The 18,828-nt window shown below is 38.0% G+C and overlaps 1 protein-coding gene across 1 annotated transcript in view; it reads right to left on the bottom strand.

Moving 5' to 3' along the window:
• Positions 1-2,460: 2,460 nt before the first annotated feature.
• LOC124358474 (glutaminase liver isoform, mitochondrial-like) overlaps positions 2,461-18,828 on the bottom strand; it is a 39,848-nt gene continuing 23,480 nt past the window's right edge. The window contains exons 9-14 of the mRNA XM_046810771.1: positions 16,060-16,218; positions 15,634-15,810; positions 13,241-13,372; positions 12,650-12,804; positions 12,197-12,337; positions 2,461-2,711 (exon numbers count right to left, since the gene is read on the bottom strand). Coding sequence (XP_046666727.1) covers positions 2,531-2,711; positions 12,197-12,337; positions 12,650-12,804; positions 13,241-13,372; positions 15,634-15,810; positions 16,060-16,218 — 945 coding nt within the window. The 3' untranslated portion in view covers positions 2,461-2,530. The remainder of the gene's footprint in view (positions 2,712-12,196; positions 12,338-12,649; positions 12,805-13,240; positions 13,373-15,633; positions 15,811-16,059; positions 16,219-18,828) is intronic.

The raw sequence follows: 18,828 nt of genomic DNA, 5'->3' as shown, positions 1-18,828 counted from the left end.
CCTTTGCCCTTTATCACCTCCATGACTCTTACACTTTATGATCAAGCTTTCTTTACCCTTCTTAATCACTTTCATGACTTTTACACTTTATCTATGTTTTCAATCTATATCTATTCACATGTGTCAGTAACAACATTTTGAAAGTTTTGTGATAAGGAATTTCATGATCAAGCCTTCTTTGTCCATAATCACTTCCATGACTTTTTCATTTTCTCTATTCTTTCACTCTGCTTCCGGTTGTGAATGTATTCACATATGTCAGTGAAACCTTTATGAGGTCTGCAATATTATTTGTTCTTGCAACTTGTACCCTCGGACAAGGTAGTATTTCTTACTATATTATGATTTGGCAGCATTTATGAATTGTTATTAGGTTTTATTTATGTTTATCTTTGTGTTTGTTCTACTACCATCGCACTTTTAATCTTTGTGTCCTTGGCCACAGTCAGTGTGCCAAAATAGATTCGGATCTGGAAATTTTGACTGGAAAGGTTCTACTGTAATTAAAAGCTCTTTAGTTTTTAATTCATTTTTATTAAGAAGAAATTCTTTTTGACATCTCATAAGCATATGTGACTCAACAGAGAAGCCAATATTTGGATATTTTTAAATGAAAAGTTAATGCCAATAACATAATCAGGTCAATTGGTTTATTATCTGTTTTATTGTAATATCAATAATTAATCAGATCACAGTTACTTCTTGTAACTCTTGGTTTTCTTTTTTTCTCATTATTTTCTCCATACACAGCATGCAAAATTGTAGTATTTTGAGCAGTTGTATTGAAAAAGAACCAATACCAAACTAATATCTAGTAAATGGTGAACCCATCAATTTAATCTGTGGTGTTTAATACACCAATAACTTGGTTGTTGAATGTTTCTGATTTTGATTTGTTGTGCGTATGCAGTCAATAAAACCAAAGTATTTTCAAATAAAGACACTTTAAATGATAACAATATGATATAAAATAAGTAAAGTTATTTAAGTTTTTATTGATAGTGACTACTGTATTGTTTCCTAAGTGATGTTACCTAACTTGTAGTACAAACTGGTTTAATGGCCCATATTGTATAACAGTTTTTAATTGGAACGTTAGCATGTGCTGTCAAAGGATCAGTGGCTCGCAGCAAACGGTCGTGTTGACAATTAACGAAATGAGAAAGCATTTAATCTAAGCCAAACTTAAGGTCTCACTAATATAAGAGTTAACAGGGTCTTGAGTTTTTTATTTTGTTGAATATTGGTAAAATAATGTGTGCTGTCTTTATACTTGATAATAATTTACTGTAGACTGGTTGTATTATTTACATATTGTATAGAGGTTTATTATACCTTATCATTATTGTTGTAGATTTGTTGTGACTTTTTTTATATGTGTGTCAATGACACATAAGTTATTTTAAGTGCAATAAGCATATGCTGCATAAATATAGTTAGATTAAAATGTATCACAGTTAATTTAAAGTACATGTAGTGACAATTATATAAGATACTGTAAAGAATTGAAAGAAATAAAATTATTATCTTAAGTGTAAAGTGTTTTTGTTATTTACACATCTCAAATCCATTACTTTGTAATTGAGTCTGTCTCCTTTAATCCTTGATATTTTGCAATCATTAGAAGGCATTTGGGCACACGCAACTTCTAGAAATGTATATACTATATGGTAATAGGCTTTATTTCAGTGGAAACCAAAGTTTTATTACAAACATTGAAAACAACCACTAAAAGCGTCAGTGAATGATGTTTTATGAAGAGTTCAATTTGAGCTTCTTTGTTACTGACTTTTTAGAATTTTTTACATAGATCCCTTTTAAATTCTTATTCTGCTCATTCTCATGAGCCACAAACATCTCATCTTATCAAACAGAATAAGGGGTAGAGTTGATACAACACAGAGTCGATGGTGCTGATAAAAAGTGCTATAATCATAGACAGGATCTAATAATCTGTTCTATCTCTAACTCAGATTCAAAATCAGAGTCTTAGAATCCTCGGCCATCAGCACTCCCAGCCTTTTAATATGTTTTCATATTTTTATATTTTTGGATAATTTTTGTACTACATGTATAAAAAATGATAGTTTTGTATTCTTGAAACCATCGCACCAAAATCAAGAAATTCTTGAAATGATATAGAAGATTCCCCAGAAAAATGTCTTGTTCATATGGAAAAATTAAATTTATTTCAGGAATTGTAGTGCCAAATATGACAGATCTTATGTGCTAATAAATCAAAATTTTGAAGACAAATTGCTATTATTGTGATCTCTAAAACTACTTATAGCACCTTCTAATAAAAGCCATAGTGTAAGTAGCAGTTTTTAGAAGGAGAGTTTACTCTGTAACTGAGTAAGGTACCAGGGCTAGGATCATGAGTAACTTGTTCCTAAATTATGAAGAAGAAATAAGGAGTTTCATTTACGTGTTTAGGAAACTGAGGTTCAGGTAACTTCATCAGTGCTTCATGGTATATTTATGTTATTAAAAAAGAAAGAAATAGTCAGTGCTAAAAGAAGATCTCTGTTTATTTATTTTCTTCAGTTTTCACTTCATTCTCAGCTGCTGAACTGTCTTCCTCATCTGAACTACCTTCACTTGATCCTTGACTCTCTGGTGCATTTAACAAAGCATTCCTTTTGTCCAAATATTCTGCAACGTTTAGCCTGCCAAATGTCCTAGCCTCATCAAGTGGTGTCTTTCCCCACCTAAAACAAGTATTTTAGAATGGTTATTTTAATAAAAGAGTTTGATATAATGTACAATTGAAATTTAAATAATATCTTAGATTCTACACAGAACATTTCTCTGAGAGAAAGCAAAAAGTAAATAAAATTTACAGAATTTCAACAATAGAAATATGACTACAATAGAAGAACTTTCATATATGTATATATATAGCCCCTGTGCTGGTTAGCGATATATACTGTTGTACTTTAACTAAATAAGATAATAATGTCTCCCTTTTACTTTCCTACTAATTTTGTAATGGTTGTAAATAAAAGTATGAAACTTGTGGAATGTTTCTAGATCAATAATGCTTACTTTTTTACTTACTAAATTTTTCAAGCCGTGGCTCCCAAAGAGGATACGTCCTCAACTCAAAATAATCTTTCAGCACTATCACAGCAACATAATGATATATCACTAAGTCTATGTCACCACACAATGTAATCAAATCTGTAGACTTCAGCAAAACAGACTTAAGTTTATCTTCCATCACAAGCAGGACTCAGATTATACAACAAATTCCCAGAATTTATTAAATTAAAAACCAATGATAAATCATTTAAAATTGTGACACAATTAAAAATGAATGGATGATAAATTCACTCAGCATAGTATAAATAACCAAATTAAAAATCAGAGATATATATCTGATATATTAAAGGCTAATTCTCATTTAAGCCTTATCCTGCTTGTCCTCATTGGCCACTGGCCTGTGTGAGAATCTTATCAAACAGAATAAGGGGTAGAGTCGATACAGTACAAGGTCGATGGTACTGATAAAAGATGGTCACTGACAGGATTTTAACCTGCGCTATCTCTAACTCAGATCCAAAGTTCGACGTCTTAGACCATTTGGCCATTGACACTATCATTTATCAATGACATTGGATACACAACTTAATGTTGTCAGTATATTAAAATGATTATTATTATTAATGTTCATCGTTATGATTACCAATATATGCTGATATTACTGACTTCTGCTATTCAATCAGTGCTAGCACACTTTTAAACATATGGCTTTTAGTGCTGGGTAAGAATGATTGCTAGACTGATTTTTCCCAAAAGGTGAGTTTGTGCTTGTACATGTTGTCTAAAAGCATGTTCAAAGAGTTCACAGCGAAGAAACGTCTAACCCTCATAAGAGAAATGATGTCATCCCCTTTTATGACTCACAAAAATAGGTAGATATTCTCCAAAAACATCTGTTACTCTTTAGTCCGATTCCAGTGTTTTGATTGCAGCATGAGGATACAGACAGACACTACAAAGGCCAAGAACATGAAGCTAATTAGTGACTTGCAAGTTGAAGTGAAGATTGGAAGGATTACAAGAAAACTCTGGTAAATGCCATTGTAGCTCTTTTACTAAATCCTTTCAGTGACATAATCAAAAAGGGCTATTGGGACTACAGCCTCTCACAATGGCTCATGATTGACAACATTTCCCAAGTACATCACTGCGGCTACGACCTTGAACATTGTTGACCTCTTCTCGGTTCAGTTCCGAGATGTAAAAATCCTGTGCTACCCTAGCACTTCCTTGTGTTGATCTTCCATCCTCCTTTTCGGGACAATTTTTGGCAAAATGGCCAACCTTGCCGCATTTGAAGCATTTTCCCTTGAAATTACCTTTTTCGCCGCCGCTGCTACGTCTACCAAAATTACGTGTTCTGGATCTGGCCATGAATGCTTTGTCTTCGGCGTCTTGTGAATCGCCTACCCTGGCCAAACATTCATTTAAGATTTTTATCTTGAGCTCTTCCGGCTTTGGCAATTGATCACGACTCTCGATTACGCATCTAAAATTCTCAAAACTTGGTGGCAAACCGTGCAGTATCATAGTAGTTAACAGATCTTCATGAATCTCGATATCCATTTCCGCCAATTTGTCAACTACGTCGAAGAAGTTGTCCAGGTACTGGTGTATACTTTCCCCCTCCTTCACCTTGTGCACGAACAGCGACTTCAATAACGTGGCTTTCCTTGCCGGCCCTTTTGATGCGTAGATCGTTTCAAGTTTCAGCCACAGCTCACGAGTTGTCTTACAATTTTTAATATTTTTCAACTCTGATGGCGCCATCGCCAAAATGATGCTTGCCTGAGCTGATTGATCTCCATCTTCCCACTTGACTACAGCGCTTCCATTTTCAACACTTTCTGCCGGTTTCTGGAGACTTCCATCGGCATACGGCCATAATTTCTTCTGAATCAGCAATGCCCGAATCTGAATTTTCCATGTGTCGTAATTGTCCTTCGACAGTGCTTGTATATTGCTACTTGTACCAGCCATCCCTTTTAGGTTATACAAACCACTTTTTAACACAACGTGATACACACACTTAATTTCACTTTTACTGACTTTTATTAACTTTTAATGCCCAACGCTATCACACAAACGTTACTGGGCCCATAACCTGTTGTAAATAAATAGTCAGAGGATTAATAATCAAGTTAATGTTTATTAATTAGCAAATATACACATTAAGCACACCGACAATGTAACACGTGGAAGACGTACGGAAAAGAATAATAATAATATTTATCTATAACAGCTGTTGTAAAAGTTGGCGCATGCGCACGTTGATTTCTTTGCTGTCGTAGTGTGTGTCTGTGTGAACCACCAATACACGCGGGTATTGTCAATTATTTATAACACCCCTCCTCAATATCTGCGTGGATCGGTTACTTCAGACCCAAGGTCCCACAATGTTGCCAGTGTTTGATTGATGGTAGTGATTTCGTGAAAATATCGGCTACCATTTCGTCCGTCGGTATATGTTCCACCTTGATCTGGCCTTCTTGCACTTTCTCTCGGATGAAGTGATGACGAATGTCTATATGTTTTGTCCGGGGGTGAAACATAGCATTTTCTGACATCATTTTGGCACTCTGATTGTCACAAAGAATTGTGCCGTCGATTGACTCCGTTGCTCCCAATTCAACCAGTAGATGATTCAGGAATATTGATTCCTTTGCAGCCTCGCCCAGAGCCATGTATTCGGCTTCGGCAGTTGATTGTGCCACTGTTTTTTGTTTTCTGGCTTGCCAGCTTATGGCTGCGCTGCCCAACAAGAAGGTGTATCCTGTGTATGACCTTCTGTCCAGTGTACATGCACCCCAATTCGCATCAGCGTAGCCTGTCAATTTTCGGATATTTCCATCAAAATGCAGGGAATGATTGGCTGTCCCTTTGAGGTATCTCAAAACCTTTTTAGCCGAACCCCAGTGATGATCGGATGATTTGTCGTTGAATTGTGCGAGCACACTCACGGTGTATGCTATATCCGGCCTCGTACATACCGCCAAGTACATCAATGAGCCTACCAGCTCTTTGTACGGATGATTATTTGAAGATTTTCCTTGGTCTTCTGCTGTTCCCTCGATTTTTGTACTTGGACTCGCTGGTATTTCCACCGGGTTACAGGAATCCATTCCAAATTTCTTCAAAATTTCCAGAACGTATCCTCTTTGTCCCATTTTGATCCCGTTTTGTTGATCAATTTCGATGCCTAAGAAATATTTGGCTTCTCCAAGGTCTTTGATGCCTATTTCTTTATTTATTTCATGTTTTACGTGATCCAGCAGCGCCTCATTGTCCGCAAATACCAACATATCATCTATCCAGACAGCAATTACGATGATATTATTTTCGTGCTTTGCAGTGAATAAACACGGGTCTGATACCGTCGGTTGCAATCCAATTTTTCTTAAAATTTTGGTTAAATGGTCGTACCACATTTTCCCTGATTGCTTTAACCCGTAGATAGCCTTCTTCAAACTGCATACTTGGTTCTTTTTCTTCAATGCTTTCTGCATCTCCATAGCTGCTTTGTATGTCTTCGAATCACGTCTTTCAGTTCGTACGATGTCATTCACGGCCTCAGCTAGCCCCTCAGGCAGTTCCATGTACAGCTCTTCCTTGAGCTCACTGTTCAAATATGCCGTCTTGACATCCCAATGCTGAACTTTGGTATTCAACCCTGCTGCTAATGCCATCGCAGTTCTAATCGACTCGAATCTTGCCACCGGAGCAAATGTATCGTCGTAATCAAATCCTGGTCGTTGAGTAAACCCTCGTGCGACGATGCGCGCCTTTCTGCGCTCGATTGTACCGTCTGGATTTAATTTATTCTTGAGTACAGTTCGTGTACCGATGACGTTCTTGTTTTCCGGCCTTGGCACTACTTTCCAAGTCCCATATTCGAGATGTGACTTCACCTCGTCCATGATAGCACGCTTCCACAGCTCAGCGTCATCTCCAGTTAATGCTTTATCTGTTTGCACGTCGGCATTGAACACTAACTCCTCGAAGATGTGCCTATCTTCGTTGTTGCATTCATCAGAATCGCAGGAGTCTTTTTGCTCGCGGTGTCTCTTTCCAACTTGCACAAAGGATGATTCTAACGGCCTTTTAAAAACACGACCTTGCTCGTCGTCAATGAATACGTCGTCGTCACCAGTATCCATATCTTTTCCGCGGCCTGATCCAATGCTAGAGACACTTTCGGGTCTACGATACTTTCGTGGACGGCCTCGGCTGCCGGTCCGTATCTTAGGCGGTCTGCCGACTCTTTTTCCTTTGACGATGAAGATCTCCCCGTTTTCCTGCTCGTTGACGATTTCTTTTTCTTCTTCTTCTTCGAATTCAAGTGGGTCCAATTCGACCTTCGCGTAGATTATCTCTGGCTGGTCCTGAATTTTCGATTGTTGATTCTCAAAATTTTTATTTTTTATCGACTCTTCCAGTGGATCAACGTTGGCTCTCGATGACCCCATATTCTCGTCAAAACGTACATCTCGGGTCACGACCGTTTTTCCAGTATCCAGCCGCACTCTGTACGCTTTTGATTCCAGGTCGTATCCTATGAATCTACCTGCAGCAGCTCTCGGGTCCATTTTTCCAAGTCCGACTGTGTTATCTAACACGTACGCTCTCGAACCAAATATACGCATGTGTTTGAGGTCCGGCAACTTGCCGTGCCAAATCTCGTACGGGGTTTTTCCACCAATACATGTACTTGGACAGCGATTCCTGATATAATTCGCCGTCGCAATGGCTTCAGCCCAAAATGATTCTGGCATCCCGGTCTCGATCAGCATGCATCTGGCTGTATCCAGCAGCGTTCGGTTCTTCCTCTCCGCTACACCGTTCTGCTCAGGTGTGTACGGCGCTGACAGTCTTCTCTGGATCCCCTCCTGCTTCAGGTACTCGTCGAAATCTCCATTTCGGTATTCCCGACCGTTGTCCGACTGTAAAAATTTAATTTTTCGGCCAGTAAATGTCTCAACAAAATTTTTATATTCTTTGAACTTACCGAGTACTTCGGATTTCTTCTTCAAGAAATACACCTCGCACCACGTACTGTAGTCATCGGCAAACGTCACCATGTACTTCGATCCGCCGTTGGAATTTGCCCTCATTGGCCCGCAAACGTCGGTATGTACAATCTCTAGTGGCACTCTACTCCTGTCAACCCTTTCTGTGAACGGTCTGGCAGCCTGCTTACCGCGACAGCAAACGTCGCATACTGTTGCTTTGCCCTTGAACGACAAATTTATCCCGGTTGCCAGCTGCTCATCAAATAATTTATTGACTGCATCCATGTGTATATGCCCAAGTCTCCTGTGCCAAATTTTCGGTGAAATTTTTGCCCCTTTTCTAAAAGGTTTTTGACTTGACGTGTCCTCAGAATTTGCTTGCGCTCGCGTAACCACCTGCGCATGTTCAGTATTTTCTTCTCTTACAAAGTACAGGTCTCCCAGTCTATCGGCGATAATCACGGTTTTGCCATCTGTATTACGTACCTCAGCTAATTTGTCATTGAAGATTACTGTATTACCTTTGTCAGTAATCTTCGATACCGACATCAGATTAGTTCTTAATTCCGGTACATACAGCGTGCCATGCAAGTTCGCGGTTGAAATAACTCCACCACTTACATTTATCTTGGCTACGCCCTTTATATTTGCATTTGTCGATGCTTCTGTTGCTAACTTGAGCACCGAATCGCACGTCACCGTATCTTCAAGAATATCCTCGTCGCCGCACATGTGAGTTGTGCATCCACTATCCAAACACCACTTGGATTGGCTACGACCTTGAACATTGTTGACCTCTTCTCGGTTCAGTTCCGAGATGTAAAAATCCTGTGCTACCCTAGCACTTCCTTGTGTTGATCTTCCATCCTCCTTTTCGGGACAATTTTTGGCAAAATGGCCAACCTTGCCGCATTTGAAGCATTTTCCCTTGAAATTACCTTTTTCGCCGCCGCTGCTACGTCTACCAAAATTACGTGTTCTGGATCTGGCCATGAATGCTTTGTCTTCGGCGTCTTGTGAATCGCCTACCCTGGCCAAACATTCATTTAAGATTTTTATCTTGAGCTCTTCCGGCTTTGGCAATTGATCACGACTCTCGATTACGCATCTAAAATTCTCAAAACTTGGTGGCAAACCGTGCAGTATCATAGTAGTTAACAGATCTTCATGAATCTCGATATCCATTTCCGCCAATTTGTCAACTACGTCGAAGAAGTTGTCCAGGTACTGGTGTATACTTTCCCCCTCCTTCACCTTGTGCACGAACAGCGACTTCAATAACGTGGCTTTCCTTGCCGGCCCTTTTGATGCGTAGATCGTTTCAAGTTTCAGCCACAGCTCACGAGTTGTCTTACAATTTTTAATATTTTTCAACTCTGATGGCGCCATCGCCAAAATGATGCTTGCCTGAGCTGATTGATCTCCATCTTCCCACTTGACTACAGCGCTTCCATTTTCAACACTTTCTGCCGGTTTCTGGAGACTTCCATCGGCATACGGCCATAATTTCTTCTGAATCAGCAATGCCCGAATCTGAATTTTCCATGTGTCGTAATTGTCCTTCGACAGTGCTTGTATATTGCTACTTGTACCAGCCATCCCTTTTAGGTTATACAAACCACTTTTTAACACAACGTGATACACACACTTAATTTCACTTTTACTGACTTTTATTAACTTTTAATGCCCAACGCTATCACACAAACGTTACTGGGCCCATAACCTGTTGTAAATAAATAGTCAGAGGATTAATAATCAAGTTAATGTTTATTAATTAGCAAATATACACATTAAGCACACCGACAATGTAACACGTGGAAGACGTACGGAAAAGAATAATAATAATATTTATCTATAACAGCTGTTGTAAAAGTTGGCGCATGCGCACGTTGATTTCTTTGCTGTCGTAGTGTGTGTCTGTGTGAACCACCAATACACGCGGGTATTGTCAATTATTTATAACAGTATAAACCATAACAGATATACTGATTATGATTGATCCTTTTTGGAGGTTTCACCAATATTTCGTTGGTTGCTCAAATTCCTAAATAAATCACAATGAAAGTTTTACTTTGTAAACTTAACAGTTAGAAGAGTCTACAGAACAATACAGTTGTGATTTATTGTTGTGCAAACAATTAAATCAGCAAAATTCAAGACATTGACAACTCAAAATTGCTTTTTGAACTTCACATAGTAATTATAACATAATGAATAAAGTATGCTTATTGTATTTTATTTTATTGCACTTATAAACATAGTGATTGCAATCTTATTAGACTTTAACATCTGATATTCCCTTTCATGGAGTAAAAAAAGTCAGTTAAAAGATATTATTGCTGAGGACTCATGCATTGTAGTACCCTCCATAGTTCACAGGAACTGTTATTATTTGAAAAATGCTCTGAAACCTCATTAAATTTACAAAAATGTGAAAGCATCATGTTGCAGGTTATCTCAAGAAAGATTTGAACCATACACTTAGCATGAAACTTCATTTCCACATAGATGTATGTGAGTTCTGATGGTGCATGAAGCCTATCCCTAATCAGGATGCCACAATTTCTCTTTTGTTTGCTGGGGTATGTAAACATATCTTTTATTGATGATTGTCTGTCTGTCAATCTGTCCACAACAATCTTAAGAATAAAATGAACCATAGCGTTGAAATGTTGCTAGCAATTTCAGCGCTTGTTACATTACTCATGCTGTGGTGAACTTATACCTAGTATTAAGTGAAGTAACATAGTAGAGTACCTGTCTTTACAGTTGAGGGGCAGTTTACACTGGTCGATGAGGAAAGGAGACACAGAGGAGATGACCCTCAACAGCTGCCAGGTGCAGAGATATCCGCTTATTATAATCTGTCTCACTCATGTCCATCCCTGACACCTTGTGCCTAGTATTAAGTGAAGTAACATAGTAGAGTACCTGTCTTTACAGTAGAGGGGCAGTTTACACTGGTCAATAAGGAAGGAGACACAGGGGAGATGACCCTCAACAGCTGCCAGGTGTAGAGATGTCCGCTTATTATAATCTGTCTCACTCATGTCCATCCCTGACACCTTGTGCCTAGTATTCAGTGAAGTAACATAGTAGAGTACCTGTCTTTACAGTTGGGGGGCAGTTTACACTGGTCGATGAGGAAGGAGACACAGGGGAGATGACCCTCAACAGCTGCCAGGTGTAGAGCTGTCCGCTTGTCATAATCTGTCTGACTCATGTACATCCCTGACACCTTGTGCTAAGTATTAAATGAAGAAACATAGTAGAGTACCTGTCTTTACAGTTGAGGGGCAGTTTACACTGGTCGATGAGGAAGGAGACACAGGGGAGATGACCCTCAGCAGCTGCCAGGTGTAGAGCTGTCCGCTTGTCGTAATCTGTCTGACTCATGTCCATCCCTGACACCTTGTGTCTAGTATTAAGTGAAGTAACATAGTAGAGTACCTGTCTTTACAGTTGAGGGGCAGTTTACACTGGTCAATAAGGAAGGAGACACAGGGGAGATGACCCTCAACAGCTGCCAGGTGTAGAGATGTCCGCTTATTATAATCTGTCTCACTCATGTCCATCCCTGACACCTTGTGCCTAGTATTAAGTGAAGTAACGTAGTAGAGTACCTGTCATTACAGATGAGGGGCAGTTTACACTGGTCGATGAGGAAGGAGACACAGGGGAGATGACCCTCAACAGCTGCCAGGTGCAGAGATGTCCGCTTATTATAATCTGTCTCACTCATGTCCATCCCTGACACCTTGTGCCTAGTATTAAGTGAAGTAACATAGTAGAGTACCTGTCTTTACAGTTGAGGGGCAGTTTACACTGGTCGATGAGGAAGGAGACACAGGGGAGATGACCCTCAACAGCTGCCAGGTGTAGAGATGTCCGCTTATTATAATCTGTCTCACTCATGTCCATCCCTGACACCTTGTGCCTAGTATTAATTGAAGTAACATAGTAGAGTACCTGTCTTTACAGTTGGGGGGCAGTTTACACTGGTCGATGAGGAAGGAGACACAGGGGAGATGACCCTCAACAGCTGCCAGGTGTAGAGCTGTCCGCTTGTCATAATCTGTCTGACTCATGTACATCCCTGACACCTTGTGCTAAGTATTAAATGAAGAAACATAGTAGAGTACCTGTCTTTACAGTTGAGGGGCAGTTTACACTGGTCGATGAGGAAGGAGACACAGGGGAGATGACCCTCAGCAGCTGCCAGGTGTAGAGCTGTCCGCTTGTCGTAATCTGTCTGACTCATGTCCATCCCTGACACCTTGTGCCTGCAGAGTTACATCAGTTGAAAACTTAGACCACTCATCATTCTTAAAAATACTAATCAAAACTAAAATCTTCTGTTAGAGCTGTAAGAAGGAAATTGACCTTGGGTGTTATTAAAGTCAAAATAAATTTCCTTAAATATATAGACTACTTTTTTCAGAGAGTATACGATGGAATACATTTTTAACAAGCGTTTAGACCTAATAAGAAATAATTTATCTATCTCTTTGAGGATATTAATTTATACTTTATTATTATCCCTAGACTTTCATTCTCAAATTATATTTTGAACACTCAGAAATTCAATTACCTACCTCCTTAATGCTGCAATATCTCCCCGAGCAGCTGAATAAAGTAGATTAACTATACTCAGCCCTCTTGAAGCAAATCTTTCCTTGCAAGGATCTTTCTTTCCTCTAGCATGTTTAGGATTGTCATAGTGGTGGAAGCTGAATATTTTTACAATTTCCTGCAAACAAGTAATGAACTTTAAAATGTAAATTATGATGTGTGAATCCTTAAATATAATTCTAAAAACTTTTGATAACATGTCTATAGCATTCTCAGTTTAAAAATGTAATTAAAATTAACGCTACTGAAGCTCATGGTTAAAAATAGTAATTATTCCATTCTAGATCTGATATTTAATGAAATCTCAAAGAACACTAATTTTTCTGGGCATTTGCGATCGATTTCTGAAATGATTTTTTGTACCAATAATCGATCCGGAAAAATCTTGTTTCCTTCATAGTCCTTCCATCGTCAAAAACAAACTTCAAACAAAGAACACTCATATTTTATTTTTTTATTTTTACTTTCTTTGAAATCACTAAATTTTAATGAGCCTACATTCTCTAAAGTATAAACTTTACTGCAAATGAGGCTCTAAATCAATTTTTGTTTACCTCAAAAAACTGTACACCCCGGCAACTGTTGTTCCATTTATCAAGAGGTGGCGACCATGTACAGATCCCCATCACATTGGGGATCACCACCATCATCGTGCCTGGGGCTGCAGACTTAGATGGCAGGCCAACCTGTAAAATGTCAACCAATTGTGAAATACAAAAGCAAATCACAATTTTATCAAGTCTAATTCATAACTAACCTGATGAAGAATAATACTATAGAATGCAGCTTTAGAGTGGTCATTAATTAATATTTTTAAATACTAATTGAGGGATATAGATGTAAGGGGGGTGGGTCATAGAGGTCAAGACGCCTTGCCGAATGTTTCCCAAGTACATATTTTTTAGCTTTTGTTTTGTATAAACATAAATGTTAGGCTCCAAAATGCATAGAAATGTGTTTTAAGATGTGTATTTTTTACATTTTTCTGGGGGAGGGCACAGAGCTCTCATCCCATAAACCCCAGATTCCCCAGCTGTGACCCTCATGTTAAATCCACTCTTCAATAAGATACATGTTCTAATTCAAGAACTTACATTACTGCATTGGAGGAGATGTATAAGTGTATAACCATAACAAAGTGTTGCTATTAATGTAAGTAAAACAGATGTTCTTTTCTAATAATTATAATTCAAATTCAAATTTGATTTTGAATTTGAATTATAATTTCAAAAAGGCCTAAATTCAAAAAGGCCATTTTGTTAATTTATACATTATTATTAAATTTATATATAATACTCAAAGTCAAACCCTATGATATATTGTTTAACATTTTGTCCTCGTATAACTAACTGAAATATGTTGTCTAAAATAAATATTTACATAACTATTACATTTTTACATTGTTCAGATAGTTTATTAAATTTAAAATGGTACTTAATACATGCTATGTCGTCAGTTTTATTCAAAGTTTTACATGAAATTTGACTCAGTTTCACAAAATCTTTTTGATACCTTACAAATATTTTTCTCACAGAGGAAATAATGTGAAATGGATACAAAATCTCTTCACTTGGCTGTATAATTATTTATAAATTGTTAGCTAACAAAATGTACATACACACTCTGAAGCAGATAGGTGCCATAAGAATACTGGGTGGGTGAAAAGTAACTAGGTATTATAAAACTGTTATAAATGATTTAATAATGATCCTGATTTATTATGAAACCAAGGACATTTGTTTCGCTACATAAGAAAACATAGGAATAAGTTAAATCTCAACGTAGGCACCAGTATTGTGAACTAACTTCCTCAAATAGCCAGGGATACACACACACAGCTACGGTTTACACTTTTCTGAAGGAAGTCAATTGGGATGTTGGTAATAACCTCTTGAATTCTGTTTTCCAATTCCTCCAACATACGAGGTTTGGACTTTTATACCTCCTTGGCGTAGCCTCACAAAAAAATCACATGGAGTAAGATCTGTACTTCTTGCAGGCCATTTGAGTGGTCCATGCCATCCCAGTCAATGCTCAGAAAATGTTTGGTTCAATCACTCGTGAACAAATATTGCAAAGTGGGGTGGCGCACCATCTTGCATAAAAATGAGTTCATTAATGTTTTCCCATTGTGATATTGTAGGCCACACATATTCTCGAAGCATCTGAGGATAGCGATCAGCATTCATGGTGTCACACAGAAGATATGGACCAATGAACTTTATTGCAGTAATTCCTCACCAAACGGTCACTTTGGGGTGAGTTTGCAACTTTTCAACTGTTATGTCAGGATTTATATCACGTAGTTCACAGTAATGGCAGTTATGGCGATTGACAATACCACCAATATGGAACCTGGCCTCGTCACTCCACAAGATATTTCCAAACAGTTGTGGCCAATCTTCATGCCAACCCAGCATTAATTCTCCAAAATTCCATTCTTTGGTCATAGTCTTCTAATTTCAACTCTTGTACATAATGATGTTTCCATGGGCAAAAATTTGGTCCCTTATGTAACACTATGTACAGTATGTCTTGTTTTAGTTCACTTTAACGAGCTGCTTGACGTCTTAATTTTTTTGGACTACCAGTAAACATTTCCTGAACTGTTACCAAATTTTCCTCCGATCTTTATGTGCATGGGCGGCCATTTCTTATGTCTTACACAGAGTCTGTGGTCATCAGCTAACAGATTTTATGACAGTTTTATAATAACTAGTTACTTTTCACTCACCTGGAAGTTGTAACATTACTTCTGCACACAAAATAGATTATAAGACAGATGAATATATAATATAAATAAAAAATTTGGTCATGTCACTTTTCCTAAATCAGAAAACAGGAAGTTTATGGAATTGTGAATAAAAGAAACAAATATATTTTATATAAAGTATAAAATTAAGAACTATATAAAAATACAAGACAACTGGCCACTGATTCTGTTTACCTTGAAGGCGAATTGGCCTGAGTACTCGTACATGCCACAACTGTGCATGAGAGAGAGCACATCTCTGATAGCATCAGGCTCAAGGATCCTGTCTCCGGTTAAAGGACAGACTCCTCCATTAGCGAATGTGGCAGCGATCACAGACAAACTGTTGCAATTTCCCTCCAAGGAGCAACACTGTTGTATACATACATCAAGTGTTATAAATAGTCAGAAATCATGCAAATGTTCACATCAGTAATTAAAAAAATTATTATACTAGAAGCTGAATCCAGCAAAGCAAGGCATTTATAGTATTTATGGTAAACTACTCGTATAAATAGTTTTTTGTGTTTGATTAAATCTATATTCCTTCATAACCATGTTACTTAATACAAATATTACTTGATCAGATTTTGTTAGTTAAAATGAAACAATCTTATTCACTTGATGGAAGAAGTCAATCAGCTGTCTGAGATCAGTCCCCTTGGGATAACACTTGTGTTCCCTCAAGTAGAATCCGAGGGCGTAGTTGCGGTCCCCTGCAGCTTTCTCAGCCAGAAACACAGAGTTGTTGAATCCTATGAATTCACCACCCGCAAGCCTCTGGAAAATAGAATTCTGTTACAGTTTTGGAATGTTGCCTATGTGCTCTGGTACACTTATGTATATTTAAGGATTATAACTGAGAAATTTGAATGGAATGATCACGAGCATGTACGCTACAAAATACGTACTTTGTTATTATAAGGATTACTGTTTGGTTCATGGTTGATCCTTAGTGAGAATAGGATCAATCCTATTTCCACCAGATGGTGATCCTGAAATTGGCAGGTCAGATCTGGAGAGTACAATGTGTTACCTGATTGGATAGAGCCACTGCCTACTGGCAGCATGATCCCTATTTCAAATCCACCTGGACCCTAGTAAACTTTTTGCTATAGAAAAAAGAAATACACTATTTATTATATTATTATATTTTTAATTTTATTTATCAAGAACCAAAATACCATACCATAAATTCCATAAAGAGGAACATTTATACTACTGTCTGTTTAATTGATTATATAACAGATAATTATTGCAGGGGCTATGCCTAATAAATACCCCTGTGGAGCTTGTGCCACCAGTGTAAGATACAAAGCACTCCTCTGTACAGGCCCCTGTAATAAATGGTTCCACTCAAAATGCCTTAATGTGGCAGACAAGATGTTTAAACAACTGAAAATTGAGGAAATAGAGAAATGGAAATGCCCCACCTGTACAGCCACCCCACAAAGCCAGAGTATGCAACATGTTGAAGAAAAAATAAAAAATCTACAAAATCAACAAGAACCAGATCTTGAAACCTCTCTCACTCTGGCTGCTGAAGTAGGGAATGCCCTACTGGTGGAAAATGAGAAACTTAAACAAAGCCTGGAACACATAAAATTGGAAAACCTAAAACTAACTACAGAAATTAACCAAATAAAAAATACTAGCAATGTGTACTATGAAGCTCAAATTGAAAAATTGGAAGAAGAGAAGGAAACTATACTGCAACGAAACCTGAGTCTTCTTGAAACCGTGAACGAAACTGACCGACAACTGGAAAAAGAGTTTAAACTGCGAGAAGAACTAACAAGGACTTTTGAAGATCATGACAAGAAAAATGGAGAAATAATTCATAAATATGAAGAAAAAATAAAGCATCTGCAAGAGGAAATGACACAACTTAAGACAAACAAGTATATGGTAACAGATAAATTAGACAGCCAAAAAAATGTCAAGAACACAGAAACGCAAACTTATAACTCAGAGTCACCGGCTGACTCGGCCCAAAATGCACTGCAATTGGCCTCAAATAAATTCTTACTGACAGAACTAGCCAAACTGAAATCAGGACAAGACAATATAGAAAATATCATACAGCTATCAAACTCCACTGTAATTTGGGACATAGCCCAAATAAAAATAAGGCAAGGTCAAATAGAAAGCTTGATTAAAGACATGAAAGATCAAGCTCATCCCTCTGATACCCCCAAACCAAAAATGAAAAAGCTTAATAAATCTGTCTTAAAACCCTATACTGCCTCCTCTTTAACACCTGAAAACAAACACAGACAGGTTAAACATGGGAAAAACTACTTCAGCATCTCATTGCAGGCACGAAAATACAGAGAGGAATGCGAAATAACAGATAGTCAACCACAGCAACAGAGAGAGCAATCACTCCTGCTTGAAACCAGACCTACACTACATAAAAATAAGTTTAAAGTCACAATATCTCCCCCAATCACAGCAGTCAGGCGAGACCCCTCTGAATCATTACAAACGTTCTCTGACAGAAGCATTAAACAAGTACTAAGTGAATCATCCCTATCTAAAAATCTAAATATCCCTAGAACCAGACTTCACCCAAATAAACCCTTAAAAGAGGTTTATCAAAGGGATGTGAAACTCTCAACTGAAAAAATTACAGATGCCAGCCAAACTTCTTTTTTAGTGCCAACAATCAAGCGACTAGCAACAACATAGCCAAACCTAAGAAAATGCCCTTGCCGCAACCAGCCAAGTTCACAATTTTCCACCAAAATATTAATGGCCTCGGGAGTAAAATTGACAGACTAAACCACGAACTCAAACTCGCCAACCCAACCATGGTTGTACTCACAGAGCATGGTCTTTCTAAGGACAAACTAATAAACACCCGGCTTGATAATTACGAGTATGTAGGGGGGTTCTCAAGACTTGAACATAGGAAAGGTGGAGTTGCAATTTATGCCAAAAAAAACTTAGGCAACGAAATTTCCTGTATTGACATCACAGGGAAACAAATAGAACTTGTCTGTGAAACGCAGCTAATAAAAATCAAAATAAAAAACTCTGAACTATACATCCTGGGTATATATAGGCCTCCCGCTCACCATTATCTCGAAAAGGCCCTTGATAACTTGTATAACATACTTGACGACATCCCTACCTGGAAAAATCCAATTATCATAACTGGAGACATAAATGTGGACTGCCTGGCTGACGGAGATGACAATAAACTTCTGAATGAAGTTCTTATGAGTCATGGTATCATCAGGATCCCTCTACCACCAACAAGGATCACTGCTTATTCAGCAACATCAATAGACATAATTGCAACAAACCTGATGCTATCAGAAGTTGAAACTGCAGTGCTTCACACAAGCCTATCAGACCACACCGGTCAGATATGCAAAATAAACC

The sequence above is a fragment of the Homalodisca vitripennis genome, chromosome 1 (genome assembly GCF_021130785.1).
Source record: "Homalodisca vitripennis isolate AUS2020 chromosome 1, UT_GWSS_2.1, whole genome shotgun sequence".
Taxonomy (NCBI): domain Eukaryota; kingdom Metazoa; phylum Arthropoda; class Insecta; order Hemiptera; family Cicadellidae; genus Homalodisca; species Homalodisca vitripennis.
The sequence above is the reverse complement of the archived record's forward strand: the minus strand, read 5'-3'. Positions and strand labels throughout refer to the sequence as shown.